The 21,120-nt window shown below is 47.9% G+C and overlaps 1 protein-coding gene and 1 pseudogene across 6 annotated transcripts; one reads left to right on the top strand and one right to left on the bottom strand.

Moving 5' to 3' along the window:
- Positions 1-6,605: 6,605 nt before the first annotated feature.
- On the bottom strand, positions 6,606-8,665 carry LOC102964027 (annotated as a pseudogene).
- A 1,929-nt stretch (positions 8,666-10,594) lies between these two features.
- LOC102961195 (patr class I histocompatibility antigen, A-2 alpha chain-like) lies at positions 10,595-16,342 on the top strand. 6 transcript variants are annotated; one of them, XR_006217545.1, is made up of 8 exons: positions 10,595-10,715; positions 10,984-11,253; positions 11,479-11,754; positions 12,366-12,641; positions 12,769-12,882; positions 13,316-13,348; positions 13,485-13,521; positions 16,041-16,342. XR_006217545.1 is itself a non-coding variant. In XM_042985941.1 (7 exons), the coding sequence occupies exons 1-5, from the start codon at positions 10,643-10,645 to the stop codon at positions 12,873-12,875; spliced, it is 1,002 nt and encodes a 333-aa protein (XP_042841875.1). In that variant the 5' UTR covers positions 10,595-10,642; the 3' UTR covers positions 12,876-12,882; positions 13,316-13,348; positions 16,041-16,342. The 6 variants fall into 6 exon arrangements, 2 of the variants coding, with proteins under 2 accessions (XP_042841875.1, XP_042841874.1); XR_006217546.1 differs by lacking the exon at positions 16,041-16,342 and adding an exon at positions 13,985-15,442; XR_006217544.1 differs by lacking the exon at positions 16,041-16,342 and adding an exon at positions 13,687-15,442.
- The last annotated feature ends 4,778 nt before the right edge of the window (positions 16,343-21,120 follow it).

Genomic DNA, 21,120 nt, shown 5'->3' with positions numbered 1-21,120 from the left:
CAATGGAGTACTACATGGCAATGAGAAAGAACGAAATATGGCCCTTTGTAGCAACGTGGATGGAACTGGAGAGTGTGATGCTAAGTGAAATAAGCCATACAGAGAAAGACAGATACCATATGTTTTCACTCGTATGTGGATCCTGAGAAACTTAACAGAAACCCATGGGGGAGGGGGAGAAAAAAAAAAAAAGAGGTTAGAGTGGGAGAGAGCCAAAGCATAAGAGACTCTTAAAAACTGAGAACAAACTGAGGGTTGATGGGTATTGAGGAGGGCACCTTTTGGGATGAGCACTGGGTGTTGTATGGAAACCAATTTGACAACAAATTTTATATATTGAAAAAAATAAAAAAGAGTTGGCTGCTTAACTGACTGAACCACCCAGGTGCCCCATCAATGACTGTTTTTTTTTTATTATTATTTTTATTTTTTTTAACGTTTACTTATTTTTGAGACAGAGGGAGACAGAGCATGAATGGGGGAGGGTCAGAGAGAGGGAGACACAGAATCTGAAACAGGCTCCAGGCTCTGAGCTGTCAGCACAGAGCCCGACGCGGGGCTCGAACTCACGGACCGTAAGATCATGACCTGAGCCGAAGTCGGCTGCTTAACTGACGGAGCCACCCAGGCGCCCCAATGACTGGTTTTGATGACTAGAACATGAGACGGTAATACGGCTTGACTTCTGAGTTTCTGACATAAAATGGCTTGTGATTTCTGACGTGGCTGCTTGAAACACTCCCTCCTGGAACCCAGGTGCTGAGCTGGGAGCAGCCAAGCCATGTGGAGAAGCAGGTGGAGGAGAGCCTAGATCACCCTGCCAGTAGCCCCAGAAAGCTGCCAGCTGATGACAGTACTGCCTGCAGCCTCATAAGAGAATGCTCTTGAATGTTCTGGATCGGCTGGGCCTCCAGATGACTACAGCCCCAGACCATGTCACAGGGAGCCGAAGAGCTGCCTGCTGAGCCCAGTCAATGCAGAGAATGAGAGCTACTGAAAAGGGATTATTTGGGACTGCTACCTAGCAATACGTAACAGGAACACATAGTATATAATACCACAGTAATACTCTTATTATGTTTTTATTCATCTGTTTTTCCTGTCAGACCGTGTCAGGAGAGCAGGTGTTTTGTCTGTTTTGATTAAATGACTACCAGGCCTAGAATCATGCCTGGCACAGAGGCACTCACGAATATTTGCGAAGAAATGAATAAATCCTGTGACCAGATTCCTTAAAGTGTGTCTGGGACTGAAAGAGAGAGCTGAGTGGGGGCTGGTTTTGGAGCTTGTCTTGGTCTGCTTGAGCGTTTGTTACAAAATACCACACATTGGGTGCCTTAAACAACACACTCTCTGAAGTCTCTTTTATAAGGACCCTAATCCCATTCGTGGGGGCTCTACTCTCATGATTTAATCACCTCCCAAAAGCCCCACCTTCCAATATTATCACACTGGGGAGTAGATTTCAACATATGAGTTGGGGGGTGGGGCACATTCAGTCTATAGCACCGCCAAGGTTTTGGGTCATTGGTCAGGGTAGAAATGAGATTTAGGACTGGGGAAGCAGCATGAGCTTCTCAGTTCAGGGTCTGCGGGGTAGCAGAGAGCAGGGCCTGAGGGGTCCAGTCTGAGGGTCTGGGGACTTGGGTCACCAGGGAGGAAAAGTGCAGGACCCCAGACTCCTCGGCGGTGAATTATGGAAGGTGTAGGGACCGTTACTGGGAAATGGGTGGTCAGTACCCTGGGTCCTATTGCTCATGTACTTGTAGCCCATATTGGTGTCCAGCCCACACTGCATGTTCAACACACGGTCCTCAGGGGCCTCTCAGCTTGGTGTGCAGGCCCCTGCTCGTCATAGAGGAGGAAGGGACAACTGAAGGCCATGACAACTGGCTGCTCTGGTCTGGGCTCAGCCACGGTCATGAAATATTAACACAGGGAGTGGGAGTTTGGGATCAGGGTTGGTCCCTACAGGGCTGGCACATCTGCCCTTCACTCTCTATGGTCCAGTACCCAGAGAGCCCTCTGTAAACACAAACAGGTGTTCCTTAGGCCAGCCCTTCCCGTGCCACTCGTTCCCTTGACTCCTTCTTCCTTCCTTGTAACATCTTCCCCTCTGATGTCCTTATTTACACCCTAGCCTCATTTCCCCAGGAGCATCCTCCCTTTTCTAGACCCAGTGCACTGCAGACTTCTGCCTCTCATCTTTCATGATGCGTTCTGAGACTTACTGAACTGAGTCCAGCCCCAGAGGCAGCGGCAGAAGTGACAGGGCCTTAGGAATCTTAAGTCCTATCTTTGGAGCAGGGCACCCAGTTTCTTTGTGGGGTCCATCCCAGACCTGGGAACCAGCTGCTATCGCCTGGAGACCTTCTGCCGTGCCGTGCAGAACCAATGGGCACTCAGTGGAAACATCTAGGTTATTTTGGGTTTTGGGAAACATTTTGCACCCAAGCCTGACACGGACAGGGGCAACTCTTGTGTTCAAAGCCCTATCTTAGTTTGGAGAGCAGAGGGCGACCCTGGGAGGTCCTGGCTGAGCAAGAGAAAGGGAGCTGGGTCCTCATCCCTGTGACCACACGGGGGCGCTGCTGCTGCACTGAGCCGCCTGGGAGGGTCTGGGCTGTAAGTTGGTCAGAAAAGGCTGACCTGAAGGCTGGGCATCTTCAACAGGGGCGTGAATCAGCTTCTGAGCAGCACGGGACGCCCCAGGTGTCAAGGTCAGGAATGGAGCAGGGATTGAAGGAGAGGAGAGCTCAAGGAGCCTTGTGCCATCTCTGAGGTTTGTGCCGTCTCTGAGGTTTCCACCTCTCCGCTACGACTCATCTCTGCAGCTCCTTGATGACAACACCCAGGAAAACCGAAAAGAAACATTTCCTTTTCCTACTTCTTTTCAGTACTCTTTCTTGATGCCCACAATAACATCTGTGTAACTTTTTCTCAGGAAGGATACACGAGAAGTTGGTCGACATGTGCATCTTTGGCGGGGGACCGGGGCCCCTGGGTTCTTGGAAGGGAGGAAAGTTTCCTACTGCAAGCCCTTTGGAATGAATTTGAATGATCTCTTCAAAACATTTTACATTAAAAATCCCTTTCATCTGCATGATCCTTGCCAGTGAATGTAGTTTGCTCGGCTGTGTCTGTGTGATGGGCCCAGATCCAGGCCCTCCACTGCCTGGTTCCTCCGCACGCCCAGGGTGTTCACACCTCAGAGCCTTCACTGCTCTTCCTGGCCTGAAAACATATCTCTCAGACAGCACTTCCTTCCCTGACATTCTTTTCCAATGTCCTCTTTGAGAGGCCCTCCCTGTACTAGCCTCCCCATGTTGTCCCTCCCGCCTCCCTCTGACCCCTGCCCTCTTTGCCTTTGTTCACACCCTGTTCACTGATACACATTTTAAAGTATATTTCATTGTTTATTGTCTGCTCCTCCTTGAGAATATAAGCTTTACCAGAGGACAAGAGTAGAGATTTTGATTGTTCACAGCTGTATCTCCATTGTGTTGCAAGTGCCTGATTGTTGAATTTAAAACGTTTATTGAGTGAATGAATTAGTGAATGCACGTTCAGACTGACTCACAGACATGCACACTGCTACATACCAATACACAGACACCGTCACTCACACTGACACCTGCACACAGAACACGTATCGTCACTGTAGCCGGTCTTAAGGGCTTACTTCAAGTTTAACACACACCTTACTTGCTGACCTATGGCCCTTGATCTGTAACAGAACTAATTTAACTGATTTTCTTGGAGCTTTGCAGACAGTTGGCCTTGAGGAATGAAGGACCAGAGCTTTCCCAGGCTGCAGAGGCCAGCAAGTCTGTTAGAAGCTGCCTCAGCTTTCTGATTAGTCTAGCAATTCTTTTAGCAAAATGTTTGTCCTTTTTTTTTTTTTTTTTTTTTTTTTTAGGTTACACAAATGATTTCATGACCTCCCTTTGTTATCTGTAGACCTGGCCCTCTCTTGCAGAAAGAACAGAGTCCTCCTGCATATCATGCAACAAGAACCAGACTCTCACACAACCCCCTTGCACGGAGACTATTTGGAACTGGCCCCATCCAGTCTGCACGTGGTTAAGAAATGTTGCAGGCCACTGCATTCCCTTTGCTGATTAAGTACCCTGAACCCCTTTCAAAACCCCCGGGCCAGGCAGAAACCTTAGAGTTGGCTTTTGGTCAAGAGTCTTCCTTCTCCCTGGGTTACTGGCCTCCTGGATAAAGCTCAAATTCCTTTCCAATCAGAACTCATCTCTTAAGTAAGGATCTTTCAGGCTACCAGCAGCTGAACTTGGATTTGGTAACACACACACACACACACACACACACACCTCGATGCCTAATTTTCATTCCACATTATGTTGTGAACATGTCCCAGGTCTTTATGAATGATTTGAACAACTTTCTCCAGATTATTGTGAAAGTTTCCAAATGTACCTAAAGTTTGAAAGAATAGTCCCTAGCACCCTAGACTTAGTCAATTTAATATTTGCCTCATATGTGTAATAAATTGTATTTATTTTTTTAGGTTTTAAAATTTATTTTCTTTTTTGGCAATAAATTCTATTTCTGTAATTCTGCATAAATATTTGAAAATTACCTACCAATCTCAAGACTCTTATCCCTAAGTACTTCAGCATTCATCTCTTAAAAAATTAATTTTTTCACTCAATATTGTTATACAATTCTCTTAGTTATTGTCCAAAAGTCTTCTATTTGGAGGACAGGGGAGCTCAGGGGTGCTTGGGCCATCTCTGAGGTTTCCGTTTCCTCCAGGCAACCCCTCTTTCCAGTTCCTTAATGGTAACAGCAGGAAAATGAAAAGTAGAAACATTTTCTTCTATTCCCTAATTCTCAGTTTTTGGAAACTTAGTTTTTAATTTTTTTAAAAATAGGCTTTTTTAAATGTTTATTTGTTTTTGAGACAGAGCATGAACGGGGGAGGGTCAGAGAGAGAGGGAGACACAGACTCTGAAGCAGGCTCCAGGCTCTGAGCTGTCAGCACAGAGCCTGACGCGGGGCTTGAACTTACAGACCGTGAGATCATGACCTGAGCTGAAGTCAGACGCTTAATCGACTGAGCCACCCAGGCATCCCTAAAAATAGTTTTAATGTTTATTTACTTTTGAAAGAGAGAGAGTGAGCAGGGATGGGGTAGAGAGAGGGAGACAGAGGGTCAGAAGCAGGCTCTGCACTGTCAGTGCAGTCTGATGTGGGGCTTGAACTCAGGAACTGTGAGACCATGATCTGAGCTGAAATCAAGAGTCGGACAGTTAACCCACTGAGCCACCCAGGCGCCCCACGAATATCCAACTTATTAAGGCAGTGTGTGCAGAAGGCTTGTGGAAGGTGAGATTTGAAAGGGGATTTGAGGTCTGTTTGTAGGGAGATGGGAATATGAAGCTAAAGAATTTGGGCTTTAATTGGGAGCCATGAGAGTTGTGTTGTTTTTGTTTTTTTGCAAGTGCTTCTTAAAATTAATGTTTTTTTGTTTTTTTTTTTTTACTTTGAGATAACTGAAGATTCATGTGCAATTATGAGACATAATATAGGTCCTGAGCAACTTTTACTCAGTTTTCCTCAATGGTAATACCTCGCAAAACTCTAGTCAATATTAAAACCAGGATATTAACATTGATACAATCCACTGTTCTTATTCAGATTTCCCCAGTTTTACTTGCATTCATCTGTGTATGTACAGCAAAACCTTGGTTTGTGAGCATAATTCGTTCCAGAAACATGCTTATAATCCAAAGCACTTGTATATCAAAGCAAATTTCCCCGCAAGAGATAATGGAAACTCAGATGATTCATTCCACATCCCAAAAATATTCATATAAAAATGATTAAAATACTGTAATATAAAATAATAAAGAAAATACAAAATATAAAGAAAAATAAACATATTAACCTGCACTTACCTTTGAAAACCTTCGTGGCTGGTGTGAGGGAGACAAGAGAGAGGAAGGTGATTGTATCAGATGACTTTCACTCTCACTAAAGGAATTACTGCTATCTATTGGCTCAAAGGAATCTTTTTCTGCATGGGGGTCATTGTATACACTCGCATGGATGTTGACTACAGTACAATATTAATAAACCCTTGTCATATACCGTATATAATGTAACTGGCAGTGAGGCAGCAGGGGAAAGGGTCTATATCTGCAGGCAGCCTGACCTAGAATGAAGCAAAGCATTCCAAAGTTTACTCTTGTCTGGAAAAGCAAAGGACTGTCTATAGGTGCTTTGAAGTGACAAAAAATACACTAGTGTCAGTTGTGGGCACCTTCCAACGTTCTGAAAAATCACTGATTTCTGCCAAACACCGTGGCCTGAGACCGAGCATCTGCCATGGGAGATGGTCACCCACAATCCAATGAAGAGAGAGACAGAGAACCATTGGCTCAGTTGTGACCATGTGATGTTCAGTGTCACATACTGCTCGTATTGCAAGACATTGCTCATTAATCGAGTTAAAATTTATTAGAAAGTTTGCTTGTCTTGCGGAACACTCACAGAATGAGTTACTCGCAATCCAAGGTTTTAACTATATTTCTTTTTCTTTTCTTCTCCTTTTTTTTTTTTTTTTTTTTTGTCTGAGAAGGAGCTCGCTTTTTGGGGAGTAGAGCACTGCATGTGGCCAACACACCACACATCACGTTCCTACACATCGCGCTTAAAAAGGTATATGGGAGGTTTTGCTAAGAAAGATCAACTAGAACATGGGTTCCTCTGGGCAACTTCCCCATCCCTCCGAGGAGTCGGCACATTCCCAACCATTTCCTGGAAGGCAAATGTGGTCGCTACACGTAGAGCCCCCGCAGGGGTGCCTTCTTGTTTTTTATAAAGAACATTTTCTTTAGATTTTTTGAAGTCTTCATTTGTTACTTTCATCCTACAGACCAGCTTCTGTATGGATTGCCTTGATGTTGGCCCCAGAGAGGTCATCTTTAGCCATGATCAAGTTGTCCAGGGTTACATCATTGGTCAGGGTCATCCTGCTTGTATGGATCTGAAAGATGGGCTTCTTAGTCTTTTCACCTGGCAGGGGAATTCAATTTTCCTGTCAATGTGGCCTGGTCTGATAAGTGCTGGGTCCAAAGTTTCTATTCAGTTTGTGGCCATGATAACTTTCACATCACCCCTTGAAACAAATCCATCCAACTGGTTCAACAGTTCCAACATTATTCATTGAATTTCTCTCTCACCACCGGAATTTGAGTCTACTTTTTGTTCCAATGGCATCAATTTCATTAATAAATACGACGGATGGTGCATGTTCTTCTGCAACTTGAAACGATTCCTGAAGGAGTTTGGGCCCATCACCTAGGTACTTCTGAATAAGTTCAGAGCCAACCACTCTTTAAAAAAATTTTTTTTAAGGTTTATTTATTTTTGAGACAGAGAGAGACAGAGCATGAACGGGGGAGGGGCAGAGAGAGAGGGAGACACAGAATCGGAAGCAGGCTCCAGGTTCTGAGCCATCAGCCCAGAGCCCGACACGGGGTTCGAACTCATGGACCGCGAGATTGTGACTTGAACTGAAGTCGGACGCCCAACAGACTGAGCCACCCAGGCGCCCCCAAACCACTCTTTTAAAAAAAAAATTATTACAAACAAATTTTTTTAATGTTTATTTATTTTTGAGAGAGAAACAGAGTGCGAGTGGGGGAGGGGCAGAAAGAGGGGGAGACACAGAATCCAAAGCAGGCTCCAGGCTGTGAGCACAGAGCCCAGTGTGGGGCTCTAACTCATGAACCGTGAGATCATGACCTGAGCCAAAGTCAGACACTTAAACTGACTGAAACACCCAGGCACCCCTAGAGCCAACCACTTAAGAATGTGGCTGAGGTTAGGTTTGCTAATGCTTTGGCTAATAAGGTTTTACCTGTGTCAGGTGGAACGTACAGAATGACACCCTTGGGGGCTTTATATCCATCTCTTCATAATATTCAGGATGAGTGAGAGGAAGCTTCACAGATTCTTTAATTTCCTGGATTTGGTTGTCCAACCCCCCAACATCAGCATAGGTTTCCTGGGGGTGACTTTCCTACCTTCATCACTGTGACCAAGGGATCTGTGTCATCTGTGAGCACCCATATGACGGCATCACCTTGTGGTTGAGCAGGACCAAGCAGCCTGCTCCCAGCAGATCCTTGTCTACAAAGGAGAGAGTGCTGACGTAGTGTTCTGAGCCCACAGATGTAGACACGATGGCATGATTGTCATCAGTGATCTCTTCCAAGCTTCCTACTGACACTGGGGTCCCCCTCAGATCATCCACCTTTGATCTTTCCTCCTCTTGCTTTTCTTCTTAAAGGCTTTATTTGTTCCTGATTTCTAATGAATTCTTCCTCCATGAGAAGATAGTCTTTAATTCTAACTTCAGTAATTTTAGCCAGCACTGAGTGTGACATGTCACCAGTGGCAGCTTGCTGGCAGCATCTGGTCCCTTTGTATACTTCTTCTTTTTCCCCACTCTAGTTGGTACAGAAGGTTCGTATTTCTTTTTCTTCTCCTTGTCATCCTTCTTGCCACCTCCAGGACCATGACCACCACTCTGACTTAGACAATGTTGCTTTGGCCACACGGACTGCCGCTGCCAGGATTGCTTAATCCTATGGAATTTTATCATATATGTGTGTTTGTTTATCTATAACCACAGTCAAAATATATTCCAAAGATTCTTTTTATTTTTTATTGATTAAAAAAATTTTTTTAACATTTTATTATTGAGAGACAGAGAGACACAGAGTGTGAGCAGGGGAGGGGCAGAGAGAGGGGAAGACACAGAATCTGAAGCAGGCTCCAGGCTCTGAGCTGTCAGCACAGATCCCGACATGGGGCTCACTCACAAACTGTGAGATCACAACCTGAGCTGAAGACGGTTGTCTAACTAACTGAGCCACCCAGGTGCCCCTCTATTTTTCTAATAATTTTATAATTTTACATGTTATATATAAGTTCTATTATACATTTTAAATTCATATTATAAGGTGAGAGATTTAGGTTTGAGTTTTTTGTTTGCTTATGTGTTTTTGTCTATGGACGTCCAATTGCTCTGGCATCATTTATTGAAAAGGATAGTTCCTTTTGCATTGAATTGCTTTTGTGCCTTTTTCAAAAGTCAGCTGAGCATATTTGTGTGTGGGGGGGCGCTATTCCTGGGTTTTCTCTTCTGTTCCATTGATCTGTATGTCTATTTATCTGCCAGTTAATTAAAATCTGTTTTAATTACTACAGCTATATTTTAAGACTTAACATCAAATAGAGTGACTTTTCTCACTTTATCCCTCTTTTTCAAGAGTGCGTTAGCTATTTAGGTACTATGCCTTTCTGTATAAATTTTAGAATAAGCTGGTCTAACTTTGCTGGGGCAAAAATTACATTAAACCTATGGATCAATTTGGAGGGAATCGACATCTCTACTAAGTTGACTCTTCTAATACATGAACATATTATGTCTCTATTTAATTTGATTTCTTTTAATTGCATTTTGTAATTTTCAGCATTCAGATCCTTTATGTGTTTTGTTAAATGTATATACAGTATTTCATTTTCTTTATAATAACTATAAATAATGTTGTGCTTTTAATTTTGGTTTCCATATAACCTGTATTACTATGTAAAAACATCCTTTTACTTTCAATCTACCTGTGTCATTAAATGTAAACTGAATTTCTTCTCACTTCAACCACCAAAAAAAAAAAAAAAAAAAAAAAAAAATGCTGGGACACACAGATGCGCTGAGAAAGTACAACTTAGAAGCTTTTTGAGTCTTGATTGCAATGCTGTTTAGATACTTCTGTAGGAAGGGGCAAAATCACTTTATAGATTAGATTCGTGGGCACCTGGGGGGCTCCGACGGTTAAGTGTTGGATTCTTGGGTTCAACTCAGGTCATAATCTCAGGGTTTGTGGGTTCGAGCCCTGAATGGGGCTCTGCCCTGGCAGCACAGAGCCTTCTTGGGATTCTCTCTCTTCTCTCTGCCCCTTCCCTGCTTTCTCTCTTTCTCTCAAAATAAATAAACATTAAAAAGAAAAGAAAAGAAACTGATCTCTATGAGAATCTCTAGCTGGAGCTTTGAACCACAACTTCAGGTCTAAAGAGAAAATCCATATGCCTCCACCTCCATTCCCAGGCAAGCTCACTCTCTGGCATCCAGTTTACTGGGGGCGAGTTTTCTTTTAGGAGTCCGGAGGAGAGGTAAGGACTAGGAGCTCAGCACAAGTCGAGGGATTTCAGAAGGGAAAGGGACAAAACGGGGCCAATCCCAACCTGGTGTCTTTCCCTGGTTTCCTCAGAAAGACCCTGGGCCAGGCCTCAGGGTGACAAAGAGCGCTCTGTGTAGGTGAGAGGAATCCGGGCAAAGTCGCGGGTCCCTGGGAAAGACTGGCTTTGAAAGTCCCGGGCTTGAGATAGGTCTGGGGCGGGAAAGCCCAGTTCCCCGCTACTCCGCGCTCATTTCACTTCTCTCAAACTGTGTCAGGTCTTCTTGCCTGGATACTCATGACGCGGCCCCAGTTCGCACTCCCATTGCTTGTCCGGTGTCTAGAGAAGCCAATCAGCGTCACCGCGGTCCCTGGCCTGTCCTGGCCACGGACCCGCTGTGACTTCTATTCTCCAGACCCTGAGGATGCGGGTCGTGATGCCCCGAACCCTCCTCTTGCTGCTGTCGGGGGCCCTGGCCGTGACCCAGACCTGCGCGGGTGAGTGCGGGGTCGGGAAGAAAGGGCATCTGTGGGGCAGGAGCGAGGGGACCGTCCGGCGGGAACGCGGGGCCCTAGGGAAAGTGCCTGTCGCCCCCGCCCCAGAATCCTACCCACCCTGGCAGTCCTCCCCGTCCCTCCCCGACTCCTCCCTGCTCTCCCCCACTCGGACCCCCCACCCCATGCCCTCCTGGCCGCTTCCACCTGGGATCCGGGCCTCGCGCCGGGAGCAGGGTCGGGCGGGGTCTCAAACCCTCCGCGCCCGTAGGCTCCCATTCCTTGATGTATTTCGGCACCGCGGTGTCCCGGCCCAGCCTCGGGGAGCCCCGGTACTTGGAAGTCGGCTACGTGGACGACACACAGTTCGCGCGGTTCGACAGCGACGCCTCGAGTCCGAGGATGGAGCCACGCGTGCAGTGGTTGAAGCAGGAGGCGCCGGAGTATTGGGAGCAGGAGACGCGGGGCGCCAAGGACACCGCACAGACTTTCCGACAGAGCCTGAACACGCTGCGCGGCTACTACAACCAGAGCGAAGCGGGTGAGCGACGCGGACCCGGGTCAGGGTCACGACCCCATCCCCGGGGTTGCCCGAGTCTTTGGGTCCGAGCACCACCCTGAGGCTGCGGGACCCGCCCGTCTCCAAACCCGGGAAAAGCGCGCGGGCACTTTTACCCGCCATTCAGTTTTGGCTTTAAGCCCTGGGGTTCGGGGTGTGGGAGGGGGCGGGGCTCCAGGGCGGAGCTGACCTCGGGGGCGGGGCCAGGGTCTCACACCATCCAGTGGCTGTCTTCCTGCGAAGTGGGGCCCGATTGGCGCCTCCTCCGAGGATACTGGCAGTTCGCCTATGACGGCGAGGATTACATCGCCCTGAACGAGGACCTGCGCTCTTGGACCGCGGCGGACACTGCGGCGCAGATCACCCGCCGCAAGTGGGAGGCTGCCGGAGCAGCCGAGCATCAAAGGAACGACCTGCAGGTCACGTGCGTAGAGTGGCTCCGGAAGTACTTGGAGAGGGGGAACAAGACACTGCTGCGCACAGGTACCAGGGGCCGCGGGGCTTCCCACGATTTCCCCTCCAGCTGAGGCCTCCTAAGAGGATAGGAAGAACTGGGATCCACAGCAGTATATGGCCCTCCCCTGTGTCGGGAGACTGACTGCTCGGGTTTTCAGATCCGGTCCCAGAGAGACCCCCAAAGGGTCTGTCTTTCTCCTAGAGACTGTTGAAGGATAGAGTCTCTCCAGGGATGGAGGAGGAGACCATTTCTGAAATAATTGATCAGCGTTTCCCTTTGGCTCACTGTGGCTTTGGGAACCTTGGGGGATTTTCTCAGGCTTTGTTCTCTGCCCCACACTCATGTGTTTGGGGTATCTGACTTCACCTATTCTGAGTCATTTGGCCTCCAGCCAGGTCCGGACCAGAAATCCCTTTCTTTTCTGCTCTCAGAAACCTGCCTTCTACAGTGGGCCGTCTCACCCTAATTCTAGAACTTTCCAAACAAGAAGAGATTATGTGTCTAGGCTGGTGTCTGGGTTTTTGCTCCCTTCCCCAATTCCAGCTCTCTTGTCCATTCTCAAGATGGCCACATGAGAATTGCCTCAGTGGCCCGAGACAGTTGTAAAATTCCTTAATTTTCTGACCCTTTTCTTCAGACCCCCCGAAGACACACATCACCCACTACCCCACTTCTGACCATGATGTCACCCTGAAGTGCTGGGCCCTGGGTTTCTATCCTGCGGAGATCACCCTGACCTGGCAGCGTGATGGGGAGGACCTGATCCAGGACACGGAGTTTGTGGACACTAGGCCTGGGGGAGATGGGACCTTCCAGAAGTGGGTGGCTGTGGTGGTGCCTTCTGGAGAGGAGCAGAGATACACGTGCCATGTGCAGCATGGGGGGTTGCCCAAGCCCCTCATGCTGAAATGGGGTAAGGACAGGGGGAGACCTGGGTATGGAGCCAAACTTGGAGAACTCAGGAGCCCTTCTGGACAAATTCAGCAGGGTTGAGGCTGAGACCTTGGAGTCAAGGCCCTCACTTTATCCTCTCTTCCCAGAGTCCCCTCCTCAGCGCAGCATTCCCATGGTGGGCATTGTTGCTGGTCTGGTTTCCTTTGTGGTCATCAGTGCTGTGGTGGTTGGAGCTGTCATATGGAGGAAGTAGAGCCAAGGTACGGAAGGGGAGTGCTCTGAGTTTTCTTGTCTTTCTGTAGTGTTTCAAGTCCAGGTAGAAGTTTGTCCTGCCTTGTTTATGGGAAGTGCCATCCATGCACATGTGCTTGTCCACTGTGCAGCTCATTGCTACATTCACTCTGGAGTAAAGCTCTGTGAGAATGAAGGGCAAACTTATCACCTTGATGAATGTGGTGATAGGATCTGATTTCCAGCAGTCACAGATCAGAGAATAAGGTCCTTGCTGAGGACAGACTCCAGGAGAATTGTTGGTCTAGCCCTGACATCTCTTTTCTTCATGTCCCCCTGATCCTGCCATAGGTTTGTAGTTACAGTTCTGGAAACTTCCCTGTGGTCCAGGTTAGCAGTTTCATCTAGGATCTCGGGCTCTGCCTCCTCCGTGGCATCTCATGTGATATTTTCTTTCCATAGGTGGAAGAGAAAGGAGTTATGCTCAGTCTGCATGTAAGTATGGAGGGGGTGATCCCTGAGACCCTGGGATAGTGTAGACAGGACCCCGTGGGGAGCTCACCCACCCCAAAGCTACTCCTTTAGTCTCATCTCCTGGGGGCTCTGACCAGTTCTGTTTGTTCTAACGCAGGTAGTGACAGTGCCCAGGGCGCTCTCCACTGCTAAAGGTGAGACCCTGAAAGGCCTGAAGTAGGGAGGGGAGAGGGGAAAGGGGCTATGTATGGGAAATGGGGATTCTTTGAGTAGGATATCTTGAGCATGTGGTAGGCTATTGAGAACGTCAACACTTATATGACTAACCTGAATTTGTTCATGATTATTTTCTTCCCCAGTGTGAGCCAGCTGCCTCGTGGGGGACTGAGTGATGCAAGATTTGTTCACTTTCCCACTTTGTGACCAATGCCCCTGGTATCTCTTTCTACAAAGGGCTTCGGCATGTGTCCTCGTTCCTATTACCATAATGTGAGGAGGTGGGGAGACTGCTCCCCGCCTCCATGACCCCACCCCACACTGACCTGGGTTCTCTTTCCTCGTCTGCTTTCATGATCCAGTAGAGGGAGAGTGGGCCACCTCCATCCCTGTCTTTATGTTTCACTGAGCTACAACTTCTTACTTCCTTGTTGAACGTAGGGCTCTGGATGTGAATTTGTTTTTCCAGTTCTGGTCATGAGGAGTTGATCAGTTAAAGAAGAAGATTCCTAAAGTTTGAGAGGAGAAAGAAATGGAAACCCTGAGAACCTCCCAGAAGCTGCAGGTTTGGTGTGCCGAGTCTGCTCTGGGTGGGGACAGGAATAAGCTGTGAGGGGCCTAGCGTTGTGGAGCCTCATGCCCAGTTGGTACAACATGGATGTGACATGGTCACTGCTCAGCTGGGGAACCTCTTTGCGCTTTTGTCTTTGTCCCTCCAGTAGCACCTGCCTTTATAGGACTGTGATCACTCAGGATATCACCTGGATATCTGGATATTGCCCAGACCTTGTCCTGCCTCCAGGACTATGGGCAACAAGACATTGTATGGCTGGGTCAGCTGAGGCTCAGGCCTGGGTCAGGCCTCAGTCCCGTCTCTGGGTGTTTATTCGTTGTTTCTTTGTTTCTGTAGAGGATTAGGCCCGTTCTCTTTTTTGTGTGGGAGTTCTGGTCTAATTCACCTGTGGGTGTCTCCTCGGTGACAGCAGAAGGAGATATTTGGCCTGTCAGCATCTGCACAAGGCCCTGGGTGGCCCTGTTCATAGGAATCTGTAGTATCCAGAGGTTATTTTCAGGCTCATTCAGGTCTTGGCCTCCTTCTCGGGCTTGATTGTTCTTCCCATCTTTTCTGAAGTCTTCTGAGAGGAGCAGATTCTAGCAGACAGGAAGCATGCCATAATTTCTTATTTTAAATCTTGTTCTGTTTCCATCCTCTGCTTGCCCACCCTCTGCCCTGGTGATCCTGGTGCTGGCTCCAGCTCCAAGTCATGGAGTTATGAAGCAGAGTCTCCTTAGATTTATATTTGATTGGGAAATAGCACCTGTGAATCGAGGATGGTTTTTGAAAATGGGCATCTCCTTGGTGTGCAGGGGAGTTGGTGTGAGAGTGGGGACGGGAGGGGGAGGGCAGTGCTGTGAGAGGAGCACAGGGGCACTAATGGCAGTGTGAAGGGTGATTGTGCTGTCGCTGCCACAGAGCTGCTGTGGTCTGAGGCTACATTAGTAAAGATACTGCCTCCAGATTAGGGAGGTGCTCTGCACCGATCGCTCCTTCACTGTGTGTGTTGTGTGCAAGATATAGGACACACTGTTTTCTGCATCTGGGAAACACGATAGAAGTTTCTGTGTTTAGGACAAGGCGCTGCTGCTGGTCTTTACATCACACTTTCAGTCGCAAGAATGGAGATGAGGATTCCCACACGGCTGTGCGTCAGCCTCACTTGCAGGGCTCGTTAAATAAGCGATTCCTTGATCTTGCGCCGAGGACTCTGAGTCTGTGGGTCCGGGGAGAGGCCTGTGCATTTTGTGAGAGGCCTGGCGCTCAGCCAGATCTGGAGCCAGTGAGGTCAGCGATCAGAGCAGCCAGCCTGGGGAGGGGCATTAAAGCCACATTTAAATGTGTGTGTGTGTGTGTGTGTTTTTTTTTTTTTAAATCTTTGGAGAGGAAAGGGAAGACATAACGTTGTCAATATGAGATGTGGTGTTGTGAGATGTGTGTTATCGTATCCTGAGGTATGGTCGGGTGGGAGGACTAGGGAGTGGTTCGCGGTTCAGTGTGACGAACACCTCGGAATGCTTGCTCTCGGCAACTACTTCCCTGATTGACTTTTCAGAGCAAACAATGGGATCTAAGCTTGTTCGAACTTAGCCAAAAGGTACTGCGCGCGCGCGCACACACACACACACACACACACACACACACACACACACACATTTTATATGCATATAAAGTATTCTTTTGGGGAAGATCGTAGAACAGGCTACACAGCCAGGAACAGAGTCCACAAGTGCACGTTAGGGTGGGTCTCACACAGGAACTGTGGCCTCTGCTGCTGGGCACAGATGTCACTGCTCACACTGCTGCCTCCATTGAAGCAGGACACTGGCCCCTGTGGCTAGGACTGACATCGCTGCTGCTTGTGGGACCGGGTGACACACTGCCACTCGCGCTGCCTGTGCAAGTACATTGTGCACAGCTGCACCTTCTCTTTGTCACCAGGTCCAGCACGTGGTCACCTGCCTGGCAGAGCCTCACGCCGTGTCTAACTGGAAGGATGTTGGGACAGCAGGTCCTTCCTCTTCCATGGAGAGAGGCGGCGTCTTCCAAAGACTCTAAATGTGGAATTCTCATGTAGGGGGGCAGTGCCGGTGCTGGGGGTGAGGGCTGGAGAAAGGTCGGCTGATTGCCATTCTCGGAGCACAGACCTGAGGCTGCAGCTTGATCTGGTGCCCTGCAGGCACTCAGGTTCAGTTGGAGGAGCAAGTTTCTAGTAAACGACATCGCTCTTCTCGTTCCCTGGATGCTATGTGATTAGATGCAGCTTTGTCCACTCCGGTTTACGCTCATAAATAAGTGCAGTGGCGTTGTGGGCTGGTGAAGTGATTGCTCAAAACGTGTTTGCCCAGCCTCTGTCTCTTGCAAGGAGGAGAACACCTGGGTCTGTAAGACGTCAGGGGGTCTCTGCGTGCACTGACTGTCATGTTAATGTTTGTATTTCCCCGTGCATGGAAATACTCTGGGGAGAGAATCTCTAACATTTGTCAGCTTTATGTGATCCTCACAAAGGACTAAAAACCAACCAGCCAGAAAACCCAAACCACCAGCCTGGTTTTCTAGTGTAGCCATAGTGTCCCTCAGAGACTTAAGTGTTAGTTAATGGCAATTCAACTGAGAAAATTTATTTTATTTTATTTTTGAGAGAGAGAGAGAGGGTGCAAGTGAGAGAGGGGCAGAGAGAAACAGAAGGAAAGAGAGAGAAGTGGAGCTTGAGCTCTGCTCACCCGGAGTGGGACCTCACCTCACCCGATGTGGGGCTCGAACTCATGAACCATGAGATCATGACCTGAGCTGAAGTCAGATGCTAAATGTCAGAGCCACCCAGGCGCCCTCAACCGAGAACATTAAAAGGTCGAATTGACTTTATTCAACTGTTCATGAATTGAGCAGTCTCCCAGCTAGAAAATAGAAAGGAGACATGGGGCTCCTGGGTGGCTCAGTCAGTTAAGTGTCTGGCTTCAGCTCAGGTCATAACTTCGTGGTTCAGTTTGTGAGTTTGAGCCCCACGTTGGGCTCTGTGCTGACAGCTCAGAACCTGGAGCCTGCTTTGGATTTTGTGTCTCCCTCTCTCTCTGCCCCTCCCCTGCTCGTGCTCTGTCTTTCAAAAATAAATATTAAAAAAAAAAAAAAAAAAGAGACTCTTCCAGCTGCAGAAAGGATTTTAAAGGCAGAGTGGAAGGGGAAAAAGGAAATTATTCATTAAAAAATGCATTGCTTTAAGCAAGGTGGCCCTTCGAAGGGGAAAGGAAGTGGTCTTTCAGTGGCTTACCTACTTGTGCTGAGCAGGAAATTCCAGGTTGGCTGATTACAGGTCACATTTCTGGGAGAAGCTGAAGATGCATTTAGGTTAAGGATTAAGATCTTGGTGGTATTTGGCTTAGGTGACTTCATTTTGGGTCTGCTGTCTTCCTTTGTTAACAGGACCATGAACAGCTGGTAGCAGACGGAAGGACATGATATAAATGCTTACACTTATCTTATCCTTTGCTCCTGGATGAGAGGAAGCACAGACTTGCTCTCCCTCTAAATTTCTCTTTGTGGAGCCGTAAGGGTTTTTTCCTCCATTCAACCAATGCTCTGATTCCCTGTCACCAATTCAATTCATTTCATCAGTCTTTTTTTTTTTTTTTTTTAATATTTATTTTTGAGACAGAAACAGAGCAGGAGAGGGGGAGGGGCAGAGAAAGAGAAAGACAGAATCCCAGGGAGACACAGAATCCGAAGCAGGGTCCAGGCTTTGAGCGGTCAGCATAGAGCCCCATGTGGGGCTCGAACTCATGGATGTGAGATCATGACCTGAGCCAAAGTTGGGCGCTTAACCAACTGAGCCACCCAGGTACTCCCAATGCAATTCATTTTAATTCTGACACTGTTGACCTGGAGTTAGCATGAGACCCACAGGTGTGAGGATGCTTCCTACAAGATTGCCCTCACTTCACAGGCACGTCTCAACTGTTACGTTCCCACGTCGCCTGCACTTTTGTTCCACTTGGCTACAAAGTTGAGGGTACTCTCAAAGTTCAATAATTTGCTAGAACAACTCCTAGAACTCAGGAAAATTCCATTATTATTGTGGTTTACTATAAGGACCCACATGAGCAACCAGATGAAGAGGCACATGAGTGTGGGAGCGTGAAGGTCGGAGTTGCAGGAGCCTCTGTCACCGTGGGGTTGGAATGTGCCACCCTCTGAGCATGTCAGTGTGTTCATTTCAGAAGCTGTGAACTCTGTCGTTTAGAAGCTTTTTTTTTTTTTTTTTTAACGTTTATTTATTTTTGAGACAGAGAGAGACAGAGCGTGAACGGGGGAGGGGCAGAGAGAGAGGGAGACACAGAATCGGAAGCAGGCTCCAGGCTCTGAGCCATCAGCCCAGAGCCCGACGTGGGGCTCTAACTCGCGGACCGCGAGATCGTGACCTGAGCTGAAGTCGGACGCTTAACCGACTGAGCCACCCAGGCGCCCCTGTCGTTTAGAAGCTTTTATGGAAGCTTCATGATACAGGTGTGCTTGATTCCATCACTGGCGAGTCAGTGATTCGCCACTGATTAAAGTCAGTGATTAAAGTCAGCCTCCAGAGCCTCTCCCCAGAGGTCAGGGAAGGAGGCTGAGGTTGCCAACTCTCTAATCATCGCTTGGTCTTTCTGGTCACCAGCCCCCAACCTGAAGCTATCTAGGCCCCTCGGCCAAGTCCTCTCATTAGCATACCAGAAACACTCATATCACTCAGGAGATCCCAAGGGTTTGGGGAAGTCTGTGCCAGGAACCAGAGACAAAGACCAAATAAGTCTACCACAGGCCACTCCTTGGTCTTTGACCACAGGTCCCTTGTAGCGACAGGACCATAGCTGAAAAGATACTGGCACACTACCAAAGTCCCATTCAGTCAGTGACAATTAGCCCATCATCCTGCTGTATGACAGTGTCTCCCAGGATCGCTCAGGTCTCCTGGTTCCATTTAGTCTCGTCAGGTTCCAGAAGCAGGAATGGTGTCACAGCGTGTGGCTCCCTCTCTCAGGCATCTGGTATAATCGAGCTAAGAGGCAGTGTCCTCTCGCTCACACCTCTTGGGAGGTGTTAATGTAATGCTGGGTTTCCCTCATTACGTAACTCATTTATCCATTCCTTTACCCTCAGCTGTTGTTTCTATTTCTCTCCATTTATACCCAACTTTCTGCGGTTGGAAGGGACGTTATGTGTAGCTGCTGTGCTGGTCTAGACTGCGGGCAGCAATACAGTCTGGCAAGTCCCTCCTCCCCTGTCTTCTCTCGTCCATAGAGGGGAGGGTCACACCCGGACAGAACTTGTGGGCTAACTGACCAGTAGGCAATCTAGCGGCACTCACCGTCAGCCCCAGCTTTGCCAGATGGGGTGAAGGCACAGCCCTCCCATTCAGTCCCTTAGGAAATCTCACATCAAGGTCGAACAACGGAGGTACGGTCGCCTGCTTAGGAGTCCTTCCTGTTTCTGGCACTCGTACTTGCATTCCTGTCCTGAGACACTGTAGCGGGTAGGAAGAGGGAATGTTGAGGTGAGCTATAGTCATACCAATGTCCTCTCACTTGGGAAGGATTATAGAGTCACGCTTACATGCCCCGCCCTCCTGCCCAGATCCATCAAGGAAACAAAACAGACACCTTTTCCCCCTAATGGGGACACTCCTGATTCCCACGCATGCTGGGTTGGAGCACACTCTGTGAAGGTGTGTGAGCCAGCACTTCAAGTCTCTGTGGCCCTATTTTCACAGTATTTCCATTGTCCATTCCAACTCTCTGTTAAGCTGTTTCTCTGTCGGTATATCTGTATGCCCATTGTTGGACATCATGGCTTGTAATGTATTTTTTTAGCGTGAGGAAATGTGACCGAGCATTCCAAACTAGTACAGTATCTTTTGTTTGTTTTGTCACATGTGCACCGAAAGGCAGGTATAAAAATGTTCTCAGCGGCACTGTTTATGATTGCCCCAAATGGGAAACAACGTCAATGTGCCTAACAAGAACATATGTACATGAACTGTAGCACAGCCTTACAATGGACTGCCACACAGCCCTGAAAAAGACTGGGCTCTCGCTACACCCTACGGCATGGGTGAACCTCACAGACGTGACACTGAGTGTAGGAAGCCAGACACGTGAGAGACACAGACTTTTTGTATGTGAAGTTGAAGATGAGGACTCATTTGTAGTGCCAGAAGTCAGAAGAGTTGTTGCCTCTTGTGGTGGCGTATTGACTGGGAATCTCTCCGAAACCCAAAATGCTCTGCATCTTGCTCTGGGTGGTAGTACATGGGAAGTGCATACGTGTAAAATTTCATCGAGCTGTCCACACAGGATCGATGTTCTCTGCATTTTATTAAAATTTTTTTTTTACATTTATTTATTTATTTTTGAGGGCGACTGAGACAGCACGAGTTGGTGGGGGGCAGAGAGAGACGGGGAGAGAGAGAGAAAAGTCCCAAGCAGGCTCCACGCCATCAGTGCAGAGCCCGACGTGGGGCTCGAAGTCAAGAAACTGTGACACCGTGACCTGAGCTGAAACCAAGAGTCGGATGCTTAACTAACTCAGCTACCCAGGTGCCCCTATTTTTTTAAAATTTTAATTGAATTACAGCTATGTTCTTTTTCTTTTCTTTTCTTTTCTTTTCTTTTTTTAATAGCACTCTAGACATTTGCAACTACCACTGAGTAAGCAAAACCCAACCCAGAATCTCTGTTCCTGTCAAGACCCATTTGCAGCCCTCCCTTGGGGTTACTAGTATTGCTCTGACTTGCTAGCTATGTTCAAGGACTTCCTACCAGGGAATCTGCCTCCTAGCTGTCTGTAGTGTGTGGCTGGCAGTTGAGAACAGTTCCTTTTGGTATTTTGGGCCACAGAAGATGCAAGTAGACTATATGTAGTTTCAGCCTTCTCTGGATTACTGCAGCCCCCAATGTCCCTTTAGTTCACGTACCCAAGGGGCCACCTCAAGAGAGGACATCAAGATACCCACTCATCACTTCCAAACAGCTTCCAAACTTGAAGGTGG

This window comes from Panthera tigris, chromosome B2 (assembly GCF_018350195.1).
Source record: "Panthera tigris isolate Pti1 chromosome B2, P.tigris_Pti1_mat1.1, whole genome shotgun sequence".
Taxonomy (NCBI): domain Eukaryota; kingdom Metazoa; phylum Chordata; class Mammalia; order Carnivora; family Felidae; genus Panthera; species Panthera tigris.
This window is presented reverse-complemented; position numbering and strand designations above follow the sequence as displayed.

Coding starts and splice junctions, on each gene's coding strand:
- LOC102961195 (XM_042985941.1), top strand. CDS start 10,643: ATGCGGGTCGTGATGCCCCGAACCCTCCTCTTGCTGCTGTCGGGGGCC. Junction 11,254..11,478: donor CTACAACCAGAGCGAAGCGG/GTGAGCGACGCG, acceptor GGGCGGGGCCAG/GGTCTCACACCATCCAGTGG. Junction 11,755..12,365: donor CAAGACACTGCTGCGCACAG/GTACCAGGGGCC, acceptor CCTTTTCTTCAG/ACCCCCCGAAGACACACATC.